Below are 22326 nucleotides of genomic sequence, written 5' to 3' on the forward strand. Positions count from 1 at the left end.
TGGTCACATTTGCTATTTCACAAATTTCTATAGTCATTTTAATAGGAAATCTGGAAATATGCATGAGGGCAAAAAATTTTCCCACACTGTTTTGCATTGCATTCATTGGGTCACGCAAAATCACCACATTGACCAACAAACAGCTGCTTGGTTTGAAAGTAACTTCTGTGTGAGCTGTGCTTCAGATATCGCTACACTACTGACATTAGACAGTGGGCCTTTTTTTACCAAATTTTGCTAATGTGACCACACCTTTACTGACCACCCAGAACTAGGGTTGGGTATCGTTTGAAATTTATTGATTCCGGTTCTGTTTATCGATTCCGACTCCTAGCGATTCCTAGTTTTGATTCCAATAACATAAAAAAAGTCGATCAAAATTAAGTCAGACATTTTTATTCTGTATTTTTACAAAGCTTTCTGTTGCAGCTGAATAATGTAAGTAAAAATCAGCAGCCTACAGCCTACAGTAAGTAAAAATCAGCAGCCTACAGCCTACAGAACAAAAAAATACCACAGCAAAAACAACTGGACTAATATAAATTTCAAACATTAAATTGTTAAAGACAATTAAATGGTCAGTAATAAAATAGGAACAAGCTAATTATTTAGCAATAGCATAAATAAATACGACTGAATAAATTGCAGGTACAGAAATTTATATCAAAAGTTTAAGAACACTGTTAATAAAATATAGATTAATCCTCATTAAAGTTACGAAAGATATTCAGTCAAGATCAGTTAATGATGTCTTTGTTCTTGGATTAACATTAATGACAGGCAGCATGTTTATTAGGCTGCTGTCTCTTTAACACCGAAAGCATGCAGATGTTGTTCAGATCATTTAAAGACCTAGTTGCCATAATTTCCTTATGTTGACGCTTGATGAAGGGCGTTTGAAGCGACCATCATAATGACAGAAGCCAATCACATTACGTTTCTGGTGTTGCATGAAAACGATTGACTAGCGCCTGTGCTAGGGTATTTGCATTAGACGATCTGATTGGCTGTCGCCTGCGTTGGCGCTTAAAGTTGAAAAAAAAAAAATCAACTTCTGCTGCAACTAACGCCTGGGGCGTGATGCAACGAATCCACAATTCAGTTACACAATTCTGTCATGGTAATTCATGATGTCACCTGTTCAAAGTAAATCAGAAGTGTTAATGCTGACACCCCATGTGAATGCACCATTAGTTAAGCTGCTTTCTCTCAGTGAGTGACATTTAATGCTGTGAAGATGATGTTTTTGTTGACTGAAAGCACGCAGATCTAAAAAAATACTGTTACACATGCGTTTTCTTTATCGTCTGTTTACTTTCACTTTCACTTTCAACAAAAAAAGGCTGTGTTTATGATGATATACTGATGAATTTTTGTGCATATTGGGCGGTAAATGTCAAAGAGAAGTCAGATCTGGCCCGGAATGACCTTTCGGCAGTGGAAACAGTGAACAGGCCGGAAACCTGCACCGGGACCGCTGTTCACTGTGCTCGCACTTCAGATATGTGCGCTGCATACAAACAGTGCGCAACTTCTTTTCTTCCTGTGCGTAAATCGTTTGATTTTAAACTTTAAAATCACATTTTAATTGGAACCGATTCTAAAATGGCACTGGTTCTTGATACCCAACCCTACCCAGAACACACTACCAATAGCCTAGTAATGCTTTTACAACTAATCGGAACACATGCGTAGCTTACTAGCAGCACCATAGCAACCACTCAGAACACCCTAACAATGCATAACAACGCCCTTTTGGCCACTGGGATGTTGTTCAGATCATTTAAAGACCTAGTTGCCATAGTTTCCTTATGTGAACCTTCCAATCTGTCTGTCTGGGTTTTATGTGTTCACCGAAAACATTAGCCAGAGTCTCCAAATGCGACAGCGGCAGTGGCGGCTATAAGAGACGTCAGATGTGTTCCTGAGTCCAAGGTTTGAGACAAGTACGCATGAATGCTTTGGCCTTGTATTTTAAGTGGTGTGGATGAGGACGTGTCCCTGAGACCGAGGCCCTTCTGAGCAGCTGCAGGTCAGGACACGGGGGCTTTAATCAGGCCGCGGGGCAGCAGCACCTCCACGATCTACCCCCACAGCTCTTTGATCCCACACTCTCATCTGATTCAATTATCCCCATCCACCTGTTAACGGCCAGGCGCCAATCACAATGGCTGGCCCTCATCTGACAGCTCAAAGGGAAGGTAGACTGTGTGTATGTGTGTGTTTGTGTGTGTGTGTGTGTAGTATGCATGCAGTCCAGCAGATTTAGCTGCTGTGCCCTTTTAGATATGTTCTTTGATGTAGTGTGCTAACATAGAGCCTTATATATGTGTATATATTGTTTCTTTTTAGCCCCCATCTGGTTGGCATGCTGCACTACAGCTTATGTAAATGGTTGCATCCCAGTTTACTTTTGTAATGTATAATTTGTGAGACTAGGATGGCTGCATGTCAAATCATGGTATGTTAAAGATAGTATGTCAGATGACTGGAGAATGTTTCCTTAAGGCAGCGTTACACTATCCAATTTTTTGAGTCGTAAGGTTCATTTACCGTACATTTACACGGGGCATCAATGTTAACGCTTGATTAAGGGCGTTTAAAGCGACCATCATAGTGACAGCAGCCAATCACATTACGTTTCTGGTGTTGCATGAAAACGATTGACTAGCACCTGTGCTAGGGCATTTGCATTAGACAATCTGATTGGCTGACGCCTGCATTGGCGCTTAAAGTTGAAAAAAAAAATATTCTGCTGCAACTAACGCCTGTGGCGTGACGCAACGAATCCACAATTCAGTTACACAGTTCTGTAATGGTAATGCATGATGTCACCCGTTCAAAGTAAATCAGAAGTGTTAACGCCGACGGCCCGTGTGAATGCACCATTAATTGTTACAAGTTGCTTTCCCTCAGTGAGTGACATTTAGCGCTGTGAAGATGATGTTTTTGTTGACTGACGTAACTTCCAACATGCTGCAGCCAGACTCACATGGCCTTGGCCAGTGTTTGGCCAGTGCATTGTTCAGATTTGAATTGAGTTTTAAATACTTTACAGTTCAATTCAGAAATTCCTATAACTGCAGTTTGCAACAAAATTGGATTTAGTTTGCATTATTGACACTATTTGTTTCTGTTTAGCACTGTAAAGCTACTTTGAAACAAACTGTATTGTATAAAGCATTATATAAAGGTACGTTTGTCAAGGTTTTTTTTTTTTTTCAGATAAACAGATGATTTTCATTTGATTAGTATATATTTAATCATACTAAATACTTGTCGTGCAACTTTCATTTTGTGGAAGAACATTGCATTTCCCTGAATGCCATTACCTATGTTAAATTCCTTTAAATTGCAGTTTCTTGACTTTTTTTTTTTGGCCAGTTTGGCTGAAGTCTGTGACTCATGAATTGAGAGTAATTTTTTTTTTCGTTTGTGTTTTTTTTTTCTGTTTTAATGTAAATCATTTTCACTGCTTAAGTTGTTTGCATGAACATACATTTGAGGACAAAAGTTTACATACACCTTCCAGAATCTACAAAATGTTAATTATTTTACCAAAATAAGAGGGATCATACAAAATACATATTTTTTTATTTAGTACTGGCCTGAATAAGATATTTCACATAAAAGATGTTTACATATAATCCACAAGAGAAAATAGAAGTTGAATTTATAAAAACGACCCCATTCAAAAGTTTACATGTGCTTGATTCGTAATACTGTGTTGTTACCTGAATGATCCACAGCTGTTTTTTTTGGTCTAGTGATAGTTGTTCATGAGTCCCTTGTTTGTCTCTTGTCCTGAACAGTTAAACTGCCCACTGTTCTTTAGAAAAAAATAAATTCTTTTTTTTTTAGCATTTTTGTGTATTTGAACCCTTTCCAACAATGTCTGTATGATTTTGAGATCCATCTTTTCAAACTGAGGACAACTTAGAGACTCATATGCAACTATTACAGAAGGTTCAAATGCTCACTGATGCACAGAATGAAGATGTGTACATTTTTCTTATTTTGTCTAAATATCATATTTTTCATTTAGTACTGCCCTTCAACCGCTACAGAAAATACTTACATGTTTCCCAGAAGACGCAATAAGTTACATTTACCCTGATTATCAAATTCAAAAAGTTTTCACACCCTGGCCCCTAATGCATTGTGTTTCCTTCTTAAGCATTAGTGAGTGTTTGCAACTTCTGTAATAGTTGCATATGAGTTGTCCTCAGTGTGAAAAGATGGATCTCAAAATCATAAAGGCATTGCTGGAAAGGGTTTAAATACACAAAAATGCTGAAAAACCAAAGAATTTGTGGGAATTTTTATGAAGAACAGTGGACAGTTTTAACTGTTCAGGACAAACAAGGGACTCATGAACAACTCTCACTAAACAAAACAAAACAGCTGTGGATCATTCAGGTAACAGCACAGTATTAAGAATCAGAAGTGCTTTAAAAACTGATGTGTATTTTAGGCTAGAGCTTAATAGTAAATCCAAACGATACCACAGAAAAAAGAAAATGTAAAAAAAAAAAAAAAGAGGGTGTACGTGTCTCCAAATACTTGTCGAGACTTTCATATAGTCATCATATTCTCCCTCTCTTCATCATTTGACTAACGGGGGGATTAGTTTAATTAGTTGAGATTTGCGTTAAGCATTCATAATTAGCTCGAGAACACGTTCTTAATTTGCCCATGAAACAAATGTGTCATGGCTGTTGAAATCAGCGACATCTAGTCAGACGGGTTTCAGCCTTTGAAGTTGCTGTTGGTGGCCCCAGCATAGTTGATCAAACTGGAATTATCCGGGCAAAGAAAGAGATCATAAATATCAATGAACTGGAAATGATATACTGTAATAAATGCCCCCAACAGACATGAGAGTGTGCCAAGTCTGCTGGGAACTACAAGCGCTAGGAACCATGGACCATATGTGTTTTGGATGTGTAGAAGATGAATGAATGAATGAATGAATGAATGAGTGTAGAAAATGATGCAATTTTTCCATCACATGTATAAAAGAAGCTTTTTTATGCTTCCCTGCATGCCTGTGAATGTGCTAATGGAGACCCAGGCAACACGGAAAAGACTTAAGCATCTAGATTTTTGTGCGTGTGGATTTTAAAATGTTGTATACAGTAGGTACTTCTATGATTTACTGTAAGGGAGTTAACACTAATGCAGTTTTGTTTTTTGTTTTTTGGGCATTTTTACCTTATTATGATAGGACAGATCAGAGTTGACAAGAAGCGAAGTGGGAGAGAGAGGGGTGCGGGATCGGGAAAGGTCTTCGAGTCGGGATTCGAACTCGGGACGCCCATAGCGCAACGGTGCTGTATGTCGGTGCGCTGCCTACAAGGTAGGCATTTAGTACACAGAGCCGTAGTTCACTGAAAAGCAACACTAAATCACGTTCATTATCGCAGACAATATAATCAAGCGATTATGTAATCATTCACGATAATGACAGCTTTTTGCGTAGCTCCTCAGTGAATTACTGCTCTATGTAGTAAATGCTGCTACATCTGAAAGCACGTGAAAATACCACATTTAGTAACGTTTTTACTCCAAACTCACTTCATATCATCAGTCGAGTGTTTGACATAAATCCTTCTGTGAGATGATGTGGCTTTTTACCCAGAATAAGGGAGGAATGGTGTTCATAGTATTCTAAGCAGTGATTGCATTGCATTGTTATATACTGTTATCAGGAAAATTATAATAAGAAGAGCTCAGATAAACCATACAGTATATTGTCGTAGTCATGCGTTTATTTGTCACGCTGAATCAATGAAAGCAGTTAAAACTTCTGTTTATTCAGCTGCAGTGATCGTGTCTCCTTCGGGCGTATTTGGAGTTTCCATGCAAGAGCGCCCTCTGGCCTTCGGATGGAGATTTACTGCTGATCACAGAACCATGATTCACTGAAAGATACGCATGACAATCGCAGATTTTGATTAAAGGATAAGTCCAGAACAGCAATTTACAGATAATGTACTCACCCCCTTGTCATCTAAGATGTTCATGTCTTTCTTTCTTCAGTCATAAAGAAATGGTGTTTTTTGAGGAAAACATTTCATGATTTTTCTCCATGTAATGGACTGATATGGTGCCCCAAGTTTGAACTTCCAAATTTTTTTTTGTTAAGGGTGTTTGATCTTCTTTGCATGTTCACTTTGCGAAGACTGGGTCAGAACTTCTGCAGTGATGTAGGATGATTTTGAAATGATTTTTGATTGCGATTTCATTTCGATTTATCATGCAACCCTACTACAAGGCTATTGGTGCCAACACACTGATGCCAGTTAATGTGTGGATTGTGTTTAAAAAGGATGTGAGAGTGATCTGAAGTCTTTTCTCTTCCACAGGAAGAGGAATTTGTTTGGCGATAAGTCACCAACCAGACCCCTGTCCTCAAGTCCCGTCAAACGTGATGTCAAGGATGATGGCAAGATGGTGAGAACTTAAAACTGTAGTTAATTCAGCTTATCCAGATTGACTTATCCAGTTTTGTGAATAAAATAGGGCTGCGTAGCCTAGCTTGTCAGTGATTTACAGCTCTGTGTATTAATTGCGGCTCCAGCTGAATGCACGTGATGGAGATTTACTACTAATCAAAGTACCGTCGGCTTTACTGACTTAACACGCCTGACAATCGCGTGCGATTTATTGTGCAGCCCTAGAATAAAAGTTTGAAACCAACCTGGCCCTAAGGCCACGACCACAATACTTCTCCTCACAGGTGTTTGTATTGAGTTGTTTCACCAACTAGCCAATGGAATCAATCAATTCTTGGGTTAAAAACTTAACTCAGCTTTTGCACAAGTTCTTATAGCTTTCAGATATAACAAGGAAAGTTCCCATGTGTACCAGTTTTTATCTGATATTTGGATTCTGACAACTTTCTGTAATGTGAGTTATTTGCTCCTTCCCACAGTCCTATTAATCTTTAACAGTATCCATGTACTTCATAAGAATCAAGCTTTATTAGACATTTCCTTGCTTTCTTTTTCCTGATGAGGCAAAGCTGAACTCAGGAAAGTGAACTTGAAGCAACAGTTCCCTGGTAACATTCAAAATATATAGAGCTCTTAAAGAGCTGGAATCTCCTGACAAAAGAGCAATGCCTGAAAACAAAGAGGAGCGATATGTCATGTGATGCTTCGCAGGAATTTACTGCATGTGAAGGGAAAAGCAGAAATAATGTGGAAAAGTCAAACATCTGGTGTGCCATGAGGGGAGTATGTCCATATCTCCAGCCCTCTCTGTTACTTGATCTCTGTCTCTCTCGCGCTTTCTCTTTCCTGTATGAAAAATCAAAAAAATATATTTTTCATAATTTTTTTTATGTGTATATATAACATCAGAAAAAAAGTTTAGTGTTTAGAACAATTTTATAATTCTCTCTGGTGATTTATACAGTACCTTCATATCTCTTGACGAATATTCAAAATATTGAGTATTCAGTATCTTCAGTATCTTGTGATATGATGTTTATGGGCAAAATCTGTTATTTGCTATGCAACCAGATGATAAAAAGAGGTGTTGGTTTAAGTCACGTTATCCTATATGTGATTCTGGACCACAAAACCAGTCATAAGTAGCACAGGTATATTTGTAGCAATAGCCAACAATACATTGTGTGGGTCAAAATTATTGGTTTTTCTTTTATGCCAAAAATCATTAGGATATGAAGTAAAGATCATTTTCCATTAGGACATTTTATAAATTTCCTACCGTAAATTTATAAAAACCTTATTTTTAATTAGTAATATGCATTGTTAAGAACTTCACTGGACAACTTCAGTGGCAATTTTCAATTTATTTATTTATTTTTTATTTATAATTTTTGTTTTTTTGGTACTCTCAGATTCCAGATTTTTAAACAGTTGTATCCTATCCTAAACCATACATCAATGGCAAGCATATTTATTCAGGTTTCAGGTGATGTATAAATCTCAATTTCAAAAAATGTATCCTTATGACTGATTTTGTGGCCCAGGGTCACATATATGTTACTTATTGCAGAATGTTACATTATAATGTAATTATCATAAGTTGAGAATTTGTAAATTGGGGATTCTTAATCTCTGCCCTTGTCTAGCAGATTTTATATTCTCTTCAGTTCAACCCATTGTGGTGGATAACTCATATTTCCCAGAACGCTCTCCATCCCTGGACATGGTTTGTCGTTTCTTTGTTCCTCACTGTCTGTTTCTCCTCCAGGCGGAGGCACACAGGAGGCCGCCCATCTCCTCTGATGATAGTGACTTTGAGGCTCGCTTCAACAGCTGGAACCTTGGGGTAAAGTTAGATGTTTTTATTTTTTATTTTTTTTTGTATTTTTATGTATTCCTCCCCAACTAACTATTTGTTAAAAATGTGGCTATGACTGCTCACATTTCCTGTGAATGAGCCAAGAAAGAATTGATCTGGACTGTCATGGACAACTTGAATGATCATTTTAGTAATGAGAAGACAATATGACTAATGTTGTCCTTGTTCATGAAACAATGATGAAACTCATTTGCATTTGCGACTGAAAACTGTGATAAAATAATCAGGAGCACCATGTGCAAGTGACCCGATCAGCATGTATGTGTTTGCGGTGAGGGGAGCTTCAAAGGTTTCTACATGTTTTTGCAATGTTGAGTAATGTATCACAGACATATCTAACGAATCCTTTCATAAACAAAGTGTAGAGAGAGTGTAAATAAGAGATCCAAGAGAGCTTCGTTGATTATAATGGAACTTTGTGAGATCGCAATAAACTAAGTTCAGTGACAGCTTTTAATGATTTTTAAGGGAGTTTGTAAATTAAATATTGATTTAAGACTTAATATTAAGCGACTTGCATTGTCTGACCATAACACTATTGCCTGATTTTGATCTATTTCGTTGTCAAAAAAAGTCTGAAACAAGCCACAATTAATTGCACACATGCTTTTTATGTAAATTAGACTTATTATAGAATTATAGAATTTTCACAAGTCAGTTATTTGCCTTGTGCTTCCTCATTACAGTTGCAGTAAAGTTTGCTAAATACTGTATTTTCTAAAAAAGAAAATTATTGCATCAGTTTAAAATTGCATTGGTGAGAGGAAAAAAACACTGATAAGTTGTATAAGTCATATTTTGTTCGGAACGGAACCGGAATGAAAAAAGTATAAAACTAACCAATTATAAAATAAAAATAAAACAATAAAACTGAAACTACCATTCACTACACAGATAAATGTAGGCTCTTATTCAGCACAAATCCAAATGTATACAGTTTGCACACATTTTGTGTGTTTGATGTTAATTTCATTATAAATATTTGTCACATTGGAATATAAATTGTATTATGTTTCAGATTATGAAAAGAAAAAAAAAAACTATCAGTGGCCACAGTTAATTCTCAGCATTTTTCCCACTCAGTATCCTGGGTTTGGTTCTTGGTTAATCTTTAAAAAAAAAAAAAAAAAGTATAAATAAATAAAAAAAAATAATAATTGCATTGTTTGCAGTGGATGACTACACCATGTGGGAGGAAAAATGTGCTGCAATGATTGCTCAACACGTTGGCATGTGGAGTTCTTGGGATCAAAGCGTTTGAAGCTTTATAGGACTGTGTTGGGCTCCAGATTTTCTCAATAGCCACTTCTGACTTTCCCACAGATTGCGAAACCGTCCGACTGCTTGTTTCATCACAGAGTTTATGCAGAAAAACAAGAGTCTGAACTTTGCTCTTATCAGAGAGTAGAGTGTTGAGATAAGTATGTGCACTTGCGGGCAGGTTTGCAGCGGCTCCGGGCCCCTGTTCTGTGGGCACTGATGCTGGACTAATCAACAGCTGCATCATGTGTGGACGTGAAGCGCAGCACCGCTTCGTTCTGCCTGGAAACTGCTGCGATAACATGCTGCTGCTATCCGGTGCTGTGACCTGATGATTCATTTCGAGTTCAGAGCCACATCACGTTCATGCTGCATTTGAGTAGTGAGCACTTAATAAATGTGGATTGAAAAACGCTGACTGGGTCGTCGTGACATTATGGTAACTTAAAATTAATTAAAGCAGCAGTTTGCCTTGGAAGTTTGCCCCCTGCTGGGCACAGGCCCTCTGGTGGAGAAATGAACTGTACTGTTCATTTGAATTATTTGTTATGCTTATATTACATTTGTTAATTTCTCCAAACATATGAATAAAGTAGGCTTTTCACAACTTGTGTTTTTACTAGCCCTAGATCTGTAACCAGTAGAATCTCAAAAGTTGACTGGCCGCCAAGAAACATAAAAATAATAATTAAAAACAAAAATAAATAAATAAGTAAATGGTGGTTTTGCTATACCAATACACAAATACACACACTCACACAAAAAGGACATAAAAAATGATTAAAAATCAGCCAACTTAAACATTTTGGTAACTTTTTCGACTATATATATGAACAATAGGTCTAGTTTTTCCTCTTCTTCTTCTTCATTTATTTCTTTGTTTATTTATTAAGCATTGTGGTAAACTATTTGAGGGGGTAATTTGCTTTACATGAACATGAGAAAACTTTAAGATACTTCAATGAATTATTAATAAACTAGTGTGTTCTGAGCCAGTGTCGCAAAGATGACGATGACTCGCCATTTGCTCGTTGGACACGCCTTTAGAGAGAAATGCATCTCTACGGATTTTATAATGAAAGAGTTTTTGTTTTCAATTTGAATTTTTTTAGTTTTAAAGTAGTAAAGTAATAATTTAAAGCTTTCTATAGATATATTTATCCTGACTGTAAGTCAAGTATTCGCTAAGTTTCGTTTTATTTTTGTGCAGTGCTCCTGTTCAACACAGAGACATCAGAAAGCGCATCTTGCACAACATTTTGTTGATATCGTGAGTGCACGCAAATAAAAATAGACCCTTTACAGTTCCAGATGATATATTTACCTTTATGAACTAAGATTACGGTGTATTTTTTTTTTTTTTTTTTTTTTTTTTTTTGCGTTTATCTAATTTAAACGTTTAAAATAACATTGTGATATGCTTGAAGATTTTATTTTAGGCAAGTCATGATGATTTGAAAAGGCAAAATTGATCAAACATACGCTGTGATCAACTCACTGCCTGCCTCGTACTTTAAAAAGCAAAAACCTTAATCTAACAAACAAAAAATGTTCCAAACATATTGCTAAATGACCTTTATAAAGAAATGAAACTGGACTTGGGCCCGTAATTTTGATGAGCCGTCGGACAAGGGTTGGGCGAGGTTATTACGAATTTATGCAACAAATGTTTAATATTTACCGTTCTTATTTTGGCTACTTTCTTATTTAACTGTATCATTTCTTTGATATTTACTTTAATGTTTTGTAGGCTGAAATAAATAACTAAAATAAATAAAAATAAAATTGTTAATAATTTTTGAGCCTCATTTTATTATTTCAAAACTACATATATACCGCGCCACCAACGGTAGTTGGTCCATTACCACCGTGGTGGAAAAAATCTGCCACCGTCACAGCCCCTATTGATTGATTGATCCTGTGCCGTAAAAAAGAAAATATTAGCTTTACTATGAATAATATTTCAATCAAGGTCTGTCTCATTATGTGTCGAGACGTGTCTTCTACAGTCTCATCAGAGAGTGTGTCCTGGAAAAATTCCCATTGCTTACAGATTATGGGTTATGTTGACAAAAGACCAACTCACTGGAGGGAAAAGGCATTTTAAAAAAGAAACGGAAATGGCCTCGCTGCACACAATGCCTCAGTGGGCTGAGGTCTGATCTCTGTAAACACCATCAGTGTAGGGAAGAGACTGTATTTAAGTGGCCCTCTTTGAAGTCATTCCACATTGTTTATGACAAATAAAAGGAGGTCAGAGGTGTGCGGGAGGTGTTTGGGACTTACCAGAAGAGGAGGAGAATAAGGTTGTGTTGTACTGTCTTATTTTTACAGATCGAAAACCCCAGATATCTACGTGAGAACCCTATCCCTCTGTCTCCGGTAAGTGGCAGAAACGCAGTTGGTCTCCACAGTTGCATTTACAGTTAAATAGCAATTTCAGGTAACACTTCAGGCACCAATTCTTCATTATTAACTAATTGTTTATTGGCATGCATATTACTAGTACATTGGGTGTTTATTAGTACTTATGAAGCACATATTAATGTCTTATTCTGCATGATCATATTTTAGATCCCTTAATCCAACCTCATACCTAAACTTAACAACTATTTTACTAACTATTCATAAGCAGTGAATTAGGAGTTTGAGGCAAAATTCATAGTTAATCGTTAGAATTGGTCCCTAAAGGTGTGATCAAATTCAAATGAAAACAAGATGTAAAATAAAGAAACAAATGAAGAGTTCAGATGCAAAAGCCTCTAAATCCATCTGATGTCTTTCTTTAAAAAATGCATTTTTATCAGGCTCCTATGAATAGGTTTCTATGTAAGTACCGGCACTTCTGATTGGGCTGAGGCTGGGATTTAGCGAGTTTGAAGTAAAAGTATTTGATGGATGTGTACTATGTGTCAAGAGCATTCACTCAGTATCATTATCTCATTTTTGACCGAGATGGCTTTTAACTGGTTTTGCATCTGAACTCTTCAAATGAGAAAAAAAAAGAAGAAGAAAAAAAAAACAAATTATGTCATTAGTGCTTGAAGCTTCTAAGTTATCTAACAGTAGTTGTAAGAATTCAAGTAAAGATTCAGAAATGTTATCAATAATCAGAAGAGGTCAAATATATAATAACATGACTTAATTAGTGTGTACAAAGCAAACTTTAAAGCATACAGTAAGAAATTGCCTGCATTTCTGGCCATTGAAAAGCAGAACAATGTAATTTGTCTTTGAATGCTGTTGTCCAAACACCATTGGCAATTATTAATATTATAGTATTATTTCTTGAGTTCTTTATTCAGATATTTGGTGCTACCAATGTTGTAGAACAAATTTTATTGTAACATGTTTTTTTTTTCAGCAGTGCAGTTTCAACAGAATGCCCATTTTATCTTTCTTTTATATTAATAGATTTACAACAAATCAAGTCTGGGAAAAAGCAGCACCCTTTATGATGAGGCTGCCCCGGTGAAAGCTGATAAGGAGGTAGGAACATGATGTTCTCCCAAAGTACTTGAAATATGCTATAATTGCTTTCAAAATGGCCCAGTCCTCTTTAAGAAAATAGCTGGCTTAAAAATGACAATTTTGCTGTGAATAATGACTTGGACTCTTTGTGTGGAAAAAAAAAAAAAAACAGAACAAAGATTCTGTTAAACATCTTCATTTCTTTACAAAAGAAAGACATCCCTAAGGGTTTGCAACAACATGATTAAATGATGACATGAGTTTTTACTTTTGGGTGAACTAACTGTTTAACCAGTGATGGTTTTCTTCAGTGCTGCTGTCTTGTTGAGGTTTGTCATCTAGCACGCTTTTCCACTTCTTAAGTAAATGCTCTATGATGGCTGGTTGCTTTTAATAAACTCAAGAAAGCAATGCTGGATGACAGCTTCACACACCTAACCAAAGCCAGCCTCTCTGAGTTTCGCTTGTTTAGGGACGCTGACTTCTCCTAAGAGCTTTACAAACGCTGTTTGTGATGACAGTTTCCCCCTGTATGTGGGTTTAAGCTGAAAATCCCATAGAACAAGCTTCTCTTTGATGTCATTTGACTGGTATTGTTGAATATACTGAGCGTGACCTGCTGTAATCACACTTCCTCTGGGAAGAGCAGTGCTCAATTAGGTCAACTTCAGTCACACAGCATCATCAGCCCTCGTCTTCACCAGAATACAGCCATTTCGCAAACAGCTGAATTGTCTTTTAAAATAGTCCTTAAGTCTCTAGGGCTGCCGTTTGAAAGATAAAACCGCCACATTAACTCCACACACTTTTAAGCGAAGAGATTCAGAGATTAGTGGAAACATTGTTTTACTGTATACAGAGTAATAGCGTCTGCGTCGGGCTGTGGAGCATGGTAATTAATAACAGGTGGCAGCAATGGCAGGCCAAGAGGTCCGCTTGAGTTAACATCAAGGCTGAAGAAACGTTCCCAGGTAATGGGGTGAAGGGTGAGTCAAACGTTCCTCAGGAGCTGCTAGGCTTTGATGAAGGGAAATGGTGCATGCGTTGCCCTTCGTTGCCTCTGATTGAAATAACTGTGGAGCTGAAGGCAGAGAAAAACAAAGCTTATACGAGTTCTAGTATTCATCACTGGCACTTCTCTTGCTGTGTGTTCTTGGCATTCTGCCTCGCTGTCATTGTTTACTCTTTCTTTATGAAATGATTGGTTCTGTCTTTATTTCACATACTTTCCTCCTGAAAACTTTGTCAGTAGACTAGTTTTACTACTTTTTCTCGTTTTGGTAGGACACATAGTAAAAGCATCTAAACAGCATTATAGTTAGAATTTAGAGCTGTAGATGAATCATTTGATGAATGCCAGTTAGTTGATTCATAACTGATTCAGTGATTGTTTGCAGCTTCACAAAAAAGTCTGTCTGTGCCATTTTTATAGAAATATACTGTATGTAGGTGCATATTCTGCAGGGCTGCGGCTCTCCAGGACCAGAGTTCACCATCCCTGGTATAATGGTATATTGGTGCATATAAATTCAAGTTTATAAATTCAAATATAAGTCCAAATACGCAGTAAAGGTATAAGATGATGGTTATTTTACAGTTATTTACTGCTCGTTAGCTCAAACACAACTGTTAAAAAAGGTTCAAACATTCACTGATGCTCCAGAAGGAAACACAATGCATTAAGAGCCGGGGGGTGAAAACAAGGGGTTCTCTAACTTTCATATAAAACTGTAAATGACCGTCCACGTGATGTAAACAAAAATTTGACTTATCAGACCAGACTAGACTTTCACTGGTTCAAGGTCCAGTTCTGATGCTTTCAAGCCCCTTGTAGGCGCTTTTGATGTTGGACAGGGGTTGTCATACACATTCCATAATTAAAATTTTGTGTGACTTGTTCCAGAGTAGACTTTCTGTTGACTCAGATCACAGAGGAGAGCCTTCACCCAGACCTACCCATATCTTGATATGTGGCATTAGACAAACATTCATACAAACATTCTGCAAGATTCAGATTGTGCCCATTGATACAGTTGACAAAAAGGCACTAACAACCACAATTTTACTAGTTATAAAATTTGTAGAAAATAAAATCTCCTGCAAATATTTATATTTTCAGATTGGAAATGACTTCCTATAATGGCGATCTGTGTATAATGCGGTCACACTTTATTTTAAGGTCCAGTTCTCGCTATTAACAAACCATTAACTACGGCTTTTGGCTCAGTGAACTCCTAATTTGCTGCTTATTAAAAAGTTAGTAAGATAGTTGTTAAGTTCAGGTGTTGGGTAGGATTAGGGATGTAGAATATGGGCATGCAGAAGAGCTGCTTTATTAGTACTAAACAGCCAATATGTTAATAATAGGCATGCTGATGAGTAACTAGTTAATAGTGAGAATTGCTCCCTATACTAAAGTGTTATATCACTAACCTGAGCCATCTTTTGAAAGCCTAACACACAGTAACTCAGTATTTTTTCAGAGGAATCGCCCTTTGAGTGGTTTACTTTTGAGTTTGCATACTGAATAAACAACACAGCAGTTTTAAGGGGGTGGTAGTACAGTATATCTCCTTATGAGGTAGTGTGGTCTATTTTATTTGACTATCACATTTTGTTTATTTAGACACATTTCAGTTGTGTTATTTTTCCCCTCATAGCACAAAGGCAGTGATTTGATTGAGATGTCATCAGTGTAACTGGGGAAGCTTCCTGGTGTTTATCCAAACGCTGAACAGTCACCCAGATTTTGACTCTCAAAATAGCTGGAATCACAGATTTAACCCGCAGTGTGGCGCTAAAACGTAGCAGACGTTTTGTGAAAAAATTCCCTAAGGAAATGTGTGAAACCAACGCTGGGCAAAGAAAAGACAGAACAGCTGCTCTCGTCTTCTTTGCACCGTCTTCATCTCTCCTCCTCCCACCCTTCCTTCTCTCCTTCTGCTCTTCAAAAAGCGCCGCGTCTCTGTGAGTTTAACGCGAGTAAAAGCACCAATGTCATTCGCTTCACTGATTCCTGGGAATCTGAAAACCCGGAGGTGTGCGCTCGCCTGCCGCACCTTTTCAGACAAGAGTTTCAGAACGCCACTGATGTAGTTTGACAAACTTTTCTAAAAGCACCAATTGAAGCTTCAAAAAAAGACAAGAAAAGAAAAAAGTGCCGCCCACGTTTGCATCTGTGCTGCCGGGATCTGTTTGACTGCGTGGCTTCAATCAGTGCAATCTTCTCCTCTGACAGGTCTCCTGTGGTCTCTGAGATTGCACAAGAAGAATCGTACGCAAAGCGAGAGGCGGGGGCTTTTTTCTTAGGGTTGAGTGGAAGTAGGGCAGGTGACGGTAACAAACTGTGTATTTTGCTCTTATGAGATCTGTTTCAGCCTCCAGATAATGCTGTCATGAGACAAGCTTCTCTGTTTGCTTGCTATGCATCTGGACATTGATTTTTGTATTTATTCATGAAGCCTTTTTTGACTAAATTGTGAGATATGTACTCATATAGAGCTTCTATGGGGTGTACATCTCAAAACATAAAAATGTGAATGCAAATAATTCTGGTTATGGATTTCATGTGTTGCTGAGTTCGAAAATGTGTTATAAAGCAAGTAAGCATTGCATTCTCAGCATTGCTGCAAGCAGACATTAATGTAAACTGCCTTCTACAGTTCTCTTTTTTTCAGATTTCATTCTATTTAAAGGAACAGTTCACCCAAAAATTCTATCATCGTTTGCTCACCCTCAATGTATTCCAAACCTGTATGAGTTTCTTTCTTCTGTTGAACAAAAAAAGAAGATATTTAGAAGAATGTTGGTTACAAACAGTGTATGGTAGACATTGAATTCCAAAGTATTTTTCCATACTATGGAAGTCAATGGCTACCACAACTGTTTGGTTACCAACATATTTTCGAAATATCTTCTTTAGACTCATACAGGTTTAGAACACCTTGAGAGTGAGTAAATTATAGAATTTTTATTTTTTGATGAACTGTCCCTTTAATGTCATGATGAAGAAAATATATGTGACTCATTAATGGCAGACATTTGAAGGTAACTGCTGTATCGTCCCTTTGTGCATGTATAAGAAGACCATGCATTGATTAAGCCAGGGGTTTCCCCCAAATTTTTAAATACCACAGCAAACCTAGCCTAAACTAGCCGATTATTTAAGTAAACAGGTAAACAATCAGTGGTAGAAGAAGCAAATTCTGACACAAATAAAATATACATTTATTCCAGCCTAGTATTCAAGTAGGAAATATTAAAGAAGTCCACTTCCAGAACAAAAAATTACAGATGATGTACTCACCCCCTTGTCATCCAAGATGTTCATGTCTTTCTTTTTTCAGTCATAAAGAAATTGTGTTTTTTAAAAAAAACATTTAAGGTTTTTTCTCCATATAAGGGACTGATATGGTGCCCCGAGTTTGAACTTCCAAGATGAAGTTTAAATGCGGCTTCAAACTATCCCAAATGGGTTGTAAACGATCCCATCTGAGGAAAAAGGGTCTTATCTAGCAAAACGATTGGTTATTTTCATTTAAAAAAATACAATTTACATACTTTTTAATCTCAAATGCTTGTCTTGTCTTGCTCTGCCTGAACTCTGTGTATTCTGGCTAAAGACAGTTAGGGTATGTTGAAGAACTCCAATCGTATTTTCTCCCTCAACTTCAAAAATCATTTCAAAATCATCCTACATGGCTGCAGTACTGACCCTGTCTTTGCAAAGTGAACATGCAAAGAAGATCAAATACCCTTAACAAAAAAAGGTAAAACAGCGCAGTCCAGGCAGAGTGACACAAGATGAGCGTTTGACATTAAAAAGTATATAAATTGTAGGGGTGTCACAATACTCAATATAATATCGAACCGTTCTGTACGACATCCACGGTTCAGTACGCGCTTGTGAATTGCGGTTTTTCGGTTTTGCATTTAAATAACTTCCTTGTTTTATTTCTCTCGGAATTTGCTGTATGTTTGCCCGCGATTTCACGTGCTGAAATGAGGAAACGCATCCCCGCTTATATTTGAAAAAGCAACACACGCAGAGCATCTTCCCTTCTAATGACATGCAATGATAAGCCTTTCTAAACCTGTTGTCCAACAAAAGAGTTGTAAAAACAAAAGTTTTAAAAAAACATAACTTGTTTTTAATTCACAGCATCAGTCGAGTGTCTGAAATAACTTCCTTATGTGATCTGATGTGGATTCTTATCACAGAATGAGGCAGACAATAAATTCTATGTAACCGTTAAATCGATTAGCAATGGCTTATGAAAATACACGAGATGCCTTGTAGAACAGAGATAAACCATATATTATTGCAGACGAGTGTTTATTGTCCTTACATTTCGTCATTCAAAACGTTTAACGTTATATTATATCTTTTTTTTAATTAGTTACAGCAATAGCGATGCTTTTATCCATATTAGAGAAGCTGGAACGGAACGTCATTAATGCTACTCCTTTGATGCATTTGTGGGGTTTTTTGCACGAGGGCGCCCTCTGGCGTCCAGTATGAATGAAACCCATCCTACTTTGCGTAAAATCGAAAAAATAATACCTCTCTTAAAAGAAGAATTAAGCAGACATATACTAAACCACGCTTTTTCCAGTGTACTGAGGTTTACGGGAATTACCGATTGTTTCGCTAGATAAGACCCTTCTTCCTAGGCTGGGATCATTTACAACTGCATTAGGGATCGTTTGAAGCCGCATTTTAACTGCATTTTGAAAATTCAAGCTCGGGGCACCATAGAAGTCCACTATATGGAGAAAATTGCTGAAATGTTTTCCTCAAAAAACATAATTTCTTTACGACTGAAGAAAGAAAGACATGAACATCTTGAACGACAAGGGGGTGAGTACATTATCTGTAAATCTTTGTTCTGGAAGTGGACTCCTTTAATGAAGTCATCAAATATAAAATAAATATTAAATATCAGTGTGCAAATGCTTAATTCTGTTTAAAACAAGTGTAAGAATAAGCACAAAGTGGTGCTAAAATATCCCTGTATCAGAAGGGGCATGAGGTTGGTACTACATAGGGGAACTTTCTCCAAAGCTTTAGACCATTTGCAAAGATATATTATCACAATTTCATCAATTTCCGTTGGACAGGATAGTATGCTCTACGTATATGTATATGTTCTTGTCAGCCAAACACCAGCAGCTGATATTACGCATTCATGTTTTTGATGTGCTTTTGAGAATAAATGAAAGAAAACATGTTTATGTGACAAAGCCTCATGGGCTGCATTCATGTTTTTGATGTGTGAATAAATACATGTTTATGTAGAGCACATGCAATGTCTTCATGGATTGGGCTTGAATATGAAATGACACTGAGATGTATACTAGGGCTGGGTCATATGTTATAAATAGTTTCACAATTTAATTAATATTTTATCCAATTACATTATGTAAAACCGTTGTCTCTGCGATCAATCAAACTACAGTATACCAGCATTTCCATCTGTGTAATTTTGATACATCAAAACATCTGGCTTTATATGCGTTAATTTTGGTTTATTCGTCAAGGGTCACAATCTGTTCCATTGTATCAAATATAACAAGTATCACTGTGTGCCGTGGCCAACATACTGATGAATACAGGTTGATGTTATCAAGCCATGTGTTCTAAATAAACAGCTTTTAATAGATAAAGATGTGTGCTCACTGATTACTTTGGCATTTCACAATAATGTACTTTTCCATCAGCCTGTATTTTATTATTTATGAAATGCCTAATATATGTCTCTCAAGTGTAATCTGATTTGTATCCACATCTTTATTTGTTTGATTCATTTTTACATTCATTTGCAGTATGTTTGTGCTCTCCATCTTTTACTGTTGAGCGAGTTGGAAAATTACTGTAATGAGTCTTGAAAATGTGCACCTTAAAACCCATATGCTTTCAATGCATATTTTTAAAAAGAAACCTGTTTATTCATAAATTACATTCTCACATGAATTTGTGAAGTGGCGAATGCTTGAAACTTCCAATAATTCACACTTTAGTGGCCATGTTATAATGCTTTGAAGGCTGAGCAAGTGCTTATTCATTCTTCAGATTTTATGTGTGCTTTAATAAAAAGATTGACCCTAAATTTAGGCAGAATGGCCGATCTCTGATCATAGCAAAAGTTCACTTTTTCATGTTGTTTGAACATTAATGTGTGTTGGCAGTGTATGTACAAAGCTACCATATAAAGATAAAAATCCATGTACTGGTTTTTAATTAATCTGTAAAATAATATCCCCTTTTTCAAATCGAGCTATTATCACTGCCACGATAGTTGATTGACATGAGCATCTTACCTCAGATCACTTGTTACAGTCCGACCTCCATTGTTTCGATGCTGGAGCAGGAATGTAAATTAGACAAGCATGTCTCCGATTGAGCGACTGAGGTGTTGTGTTGCTGGATGTAACAATGAACATAGTGGTCATCATTTACTCCCGACATCTGAGCCGCTGAAGATGCAGTGGATTATGTTTGTTTGTGAAGGGAATGCGCCTCCCGATCTACATAAATGCGTCTATGTTTGCGCAAATCATTCATGATTCAGCTTCACCTACAGCAGAAGTGAGTATAAGTATTTTTTTAGGAATCTCTGAGATCACCTTTCCTTATAATGTGCTAGTTAGCAAGTTTAGCAGCTAAACGCAGCTAAATGTGGGCTCGTCACTCCACAGAGAGAAGAGAGGGGCGGGGCAAGCAGAGATCATTAACATTTAAAGCAGCCTCGACCAGAACAGGATTTTAGCAGAGCTGACTTCGGCAAGGTAAAAAGGATGTTGTTTTACACTACCATTGAGAATTTTTAACCAGAGTATATTATAGACTTTTCATTAAGATCCTAAACAATCATATCAACTTGTGGAAAATGGGCATCCGATGACCCCTTTAAGATGAATATTGGCCAATAAATCTGGGAATCCTTAATAGCTGGAAATGTAAATGTAAAAAAAAACATAATTGGCTGTCATTTAGGAAGTTCCCAGGATTGTTCCATGGATATCCACATATTGTTTGTAAATTTCTGTCAGTGGTGTTGGAGTCGACATCATGGTACTTGTCATTCATTATCAATGTCCATTTCCAAAGTCTTATCAGCTAGCCCTAGGCTATATACCATGCATGAGTAGGAATGTTTACCATTTCGTTTTAAAACATTGTATGTATATTTGCTGTTGTTGTATAATTTGCTATCAGACTATTAAAATGAATACATTTTTGAGTGTCTCACTGTTGTCTTTGAGTTTCCCACTGTTGTTTGATTAATAATGACATACTAGACAGCAGCAGGTCTTTTCTTTCATTTAAAAGGAAATGCTTAAAAATGCATATAAATTAGATTTTAACACATTACATTGAAGACTGACCCAGCATTTCAAGACGAAGCTCAAACGCAATTAAAAGTTTCCGTTAAGTTGTAGTTCCTCCCCTCAGTGACCATTCCAGCTTAGTTGGTTTTTCCTGTCAGTCTGAGTCTGTTCTAACAGGCAGCAGAAAAGGCCTATGGCCTTGTGAATGTTCTTTTGGCCCAGAGACGTCTGGATCTCTTGCTCAAGCTCTTTTACTCTGGCCATATAGTGCCCTGCAGCAGATCTGATAAGCCAAGTAGATCGTGTCCCACGCTGGTGGCAGCAGTTGAAAGCCCTGATCCGCAGTCAGCCAGAGGGCTGGGTGGCTCACACACAAATCCTGCTCATGCCACATCAAAACATCTTTCCCAAAATACATGAGAAGAAAGACACCGCTTCAGGAATGACCAGCGGCCATAGTGACGAAAGTTTCAGCTGCACTTTGTGTTTGTGTAAGCGGAAGTGTGTGCTTACTCCTCTCCTGGGTGTGTGTGTGCTCACTCACATTATTTGTGTGGGTTTGACAACCTGAAGAGCCCAGGACACATGTTCTAACAGGCCACTAAAGAAAAGCGTTGAACTTTTGATCCCAGAAATATTGAGCCACATTAAAAGCCTGAGGTTGCTCTAGGTAAGGGAAGTTAATTAGTGGTGCTTGCTAAGTAGTGGTGGCAATCAAAATAAGTCAAGATGGCTCACAAATCACTCTTAAACTCATTATTATTATTTCAAACTGGTCCTCAAGGAACTTGAGCACAGATTTCCATGCCATGCTTAGTGTTTCACTAAGCAAACTGATTCATTGGGTGGATCTACTGTTGAAGTGTCTACAAGTGTATTAAAATGCTAATGAGGTCTGTTCAACTGTCATTCTGTGTACTTACATTT

At 37.2% G+C, this 22326-nt stretch overlaps 1 protein-coding gene across 3 annotated transcripts in view; it reads left to right on the forward strand.

Annotated features, from left to right (window-relative positions):
• cep112 (centrosomal protein 112) overlaps positions 1–22326 on the forward strand; it is a 186593-nt gene that overhangs the window by 7300 nt on the left and 156967 nt on the right. For all 3 annotated transcript variants that reach the window (XM_051106590.1, XM_051106591.1, XM_051106592.1), the window contains exons 5-8: positions 6369–6456; positions 8227–8304; positions 11932–11979; positions 13012–13086. In XM_051106590.1, the coding sequence (XP_050962547.1) occupies positions 6369–6456; positions 8227–8304; positions 11932–11979; positions 13012–13086 (289 nt within the window). The remainder of the gene's footprint in view (positions 1–6368; positions 6457–8226; positions 8305–11931; positions 11980–13011; positions 13087–22326) is intronic.

This window comes from Labeo rohita, chromosome 3 (assembly GCF_022985175.1).
Source record: "Labeo rohita strain BAU-BD-2019 chromosome 3, IGBB_LRoh.1.0, whole genome shotgun sequence".
Taxonomy (NCBI): Eukaryota; Metazoa; Chordata; class Actinopteri; order Cypriniformes; family Cyprinidae; genus Labeo; species Labeo rohita.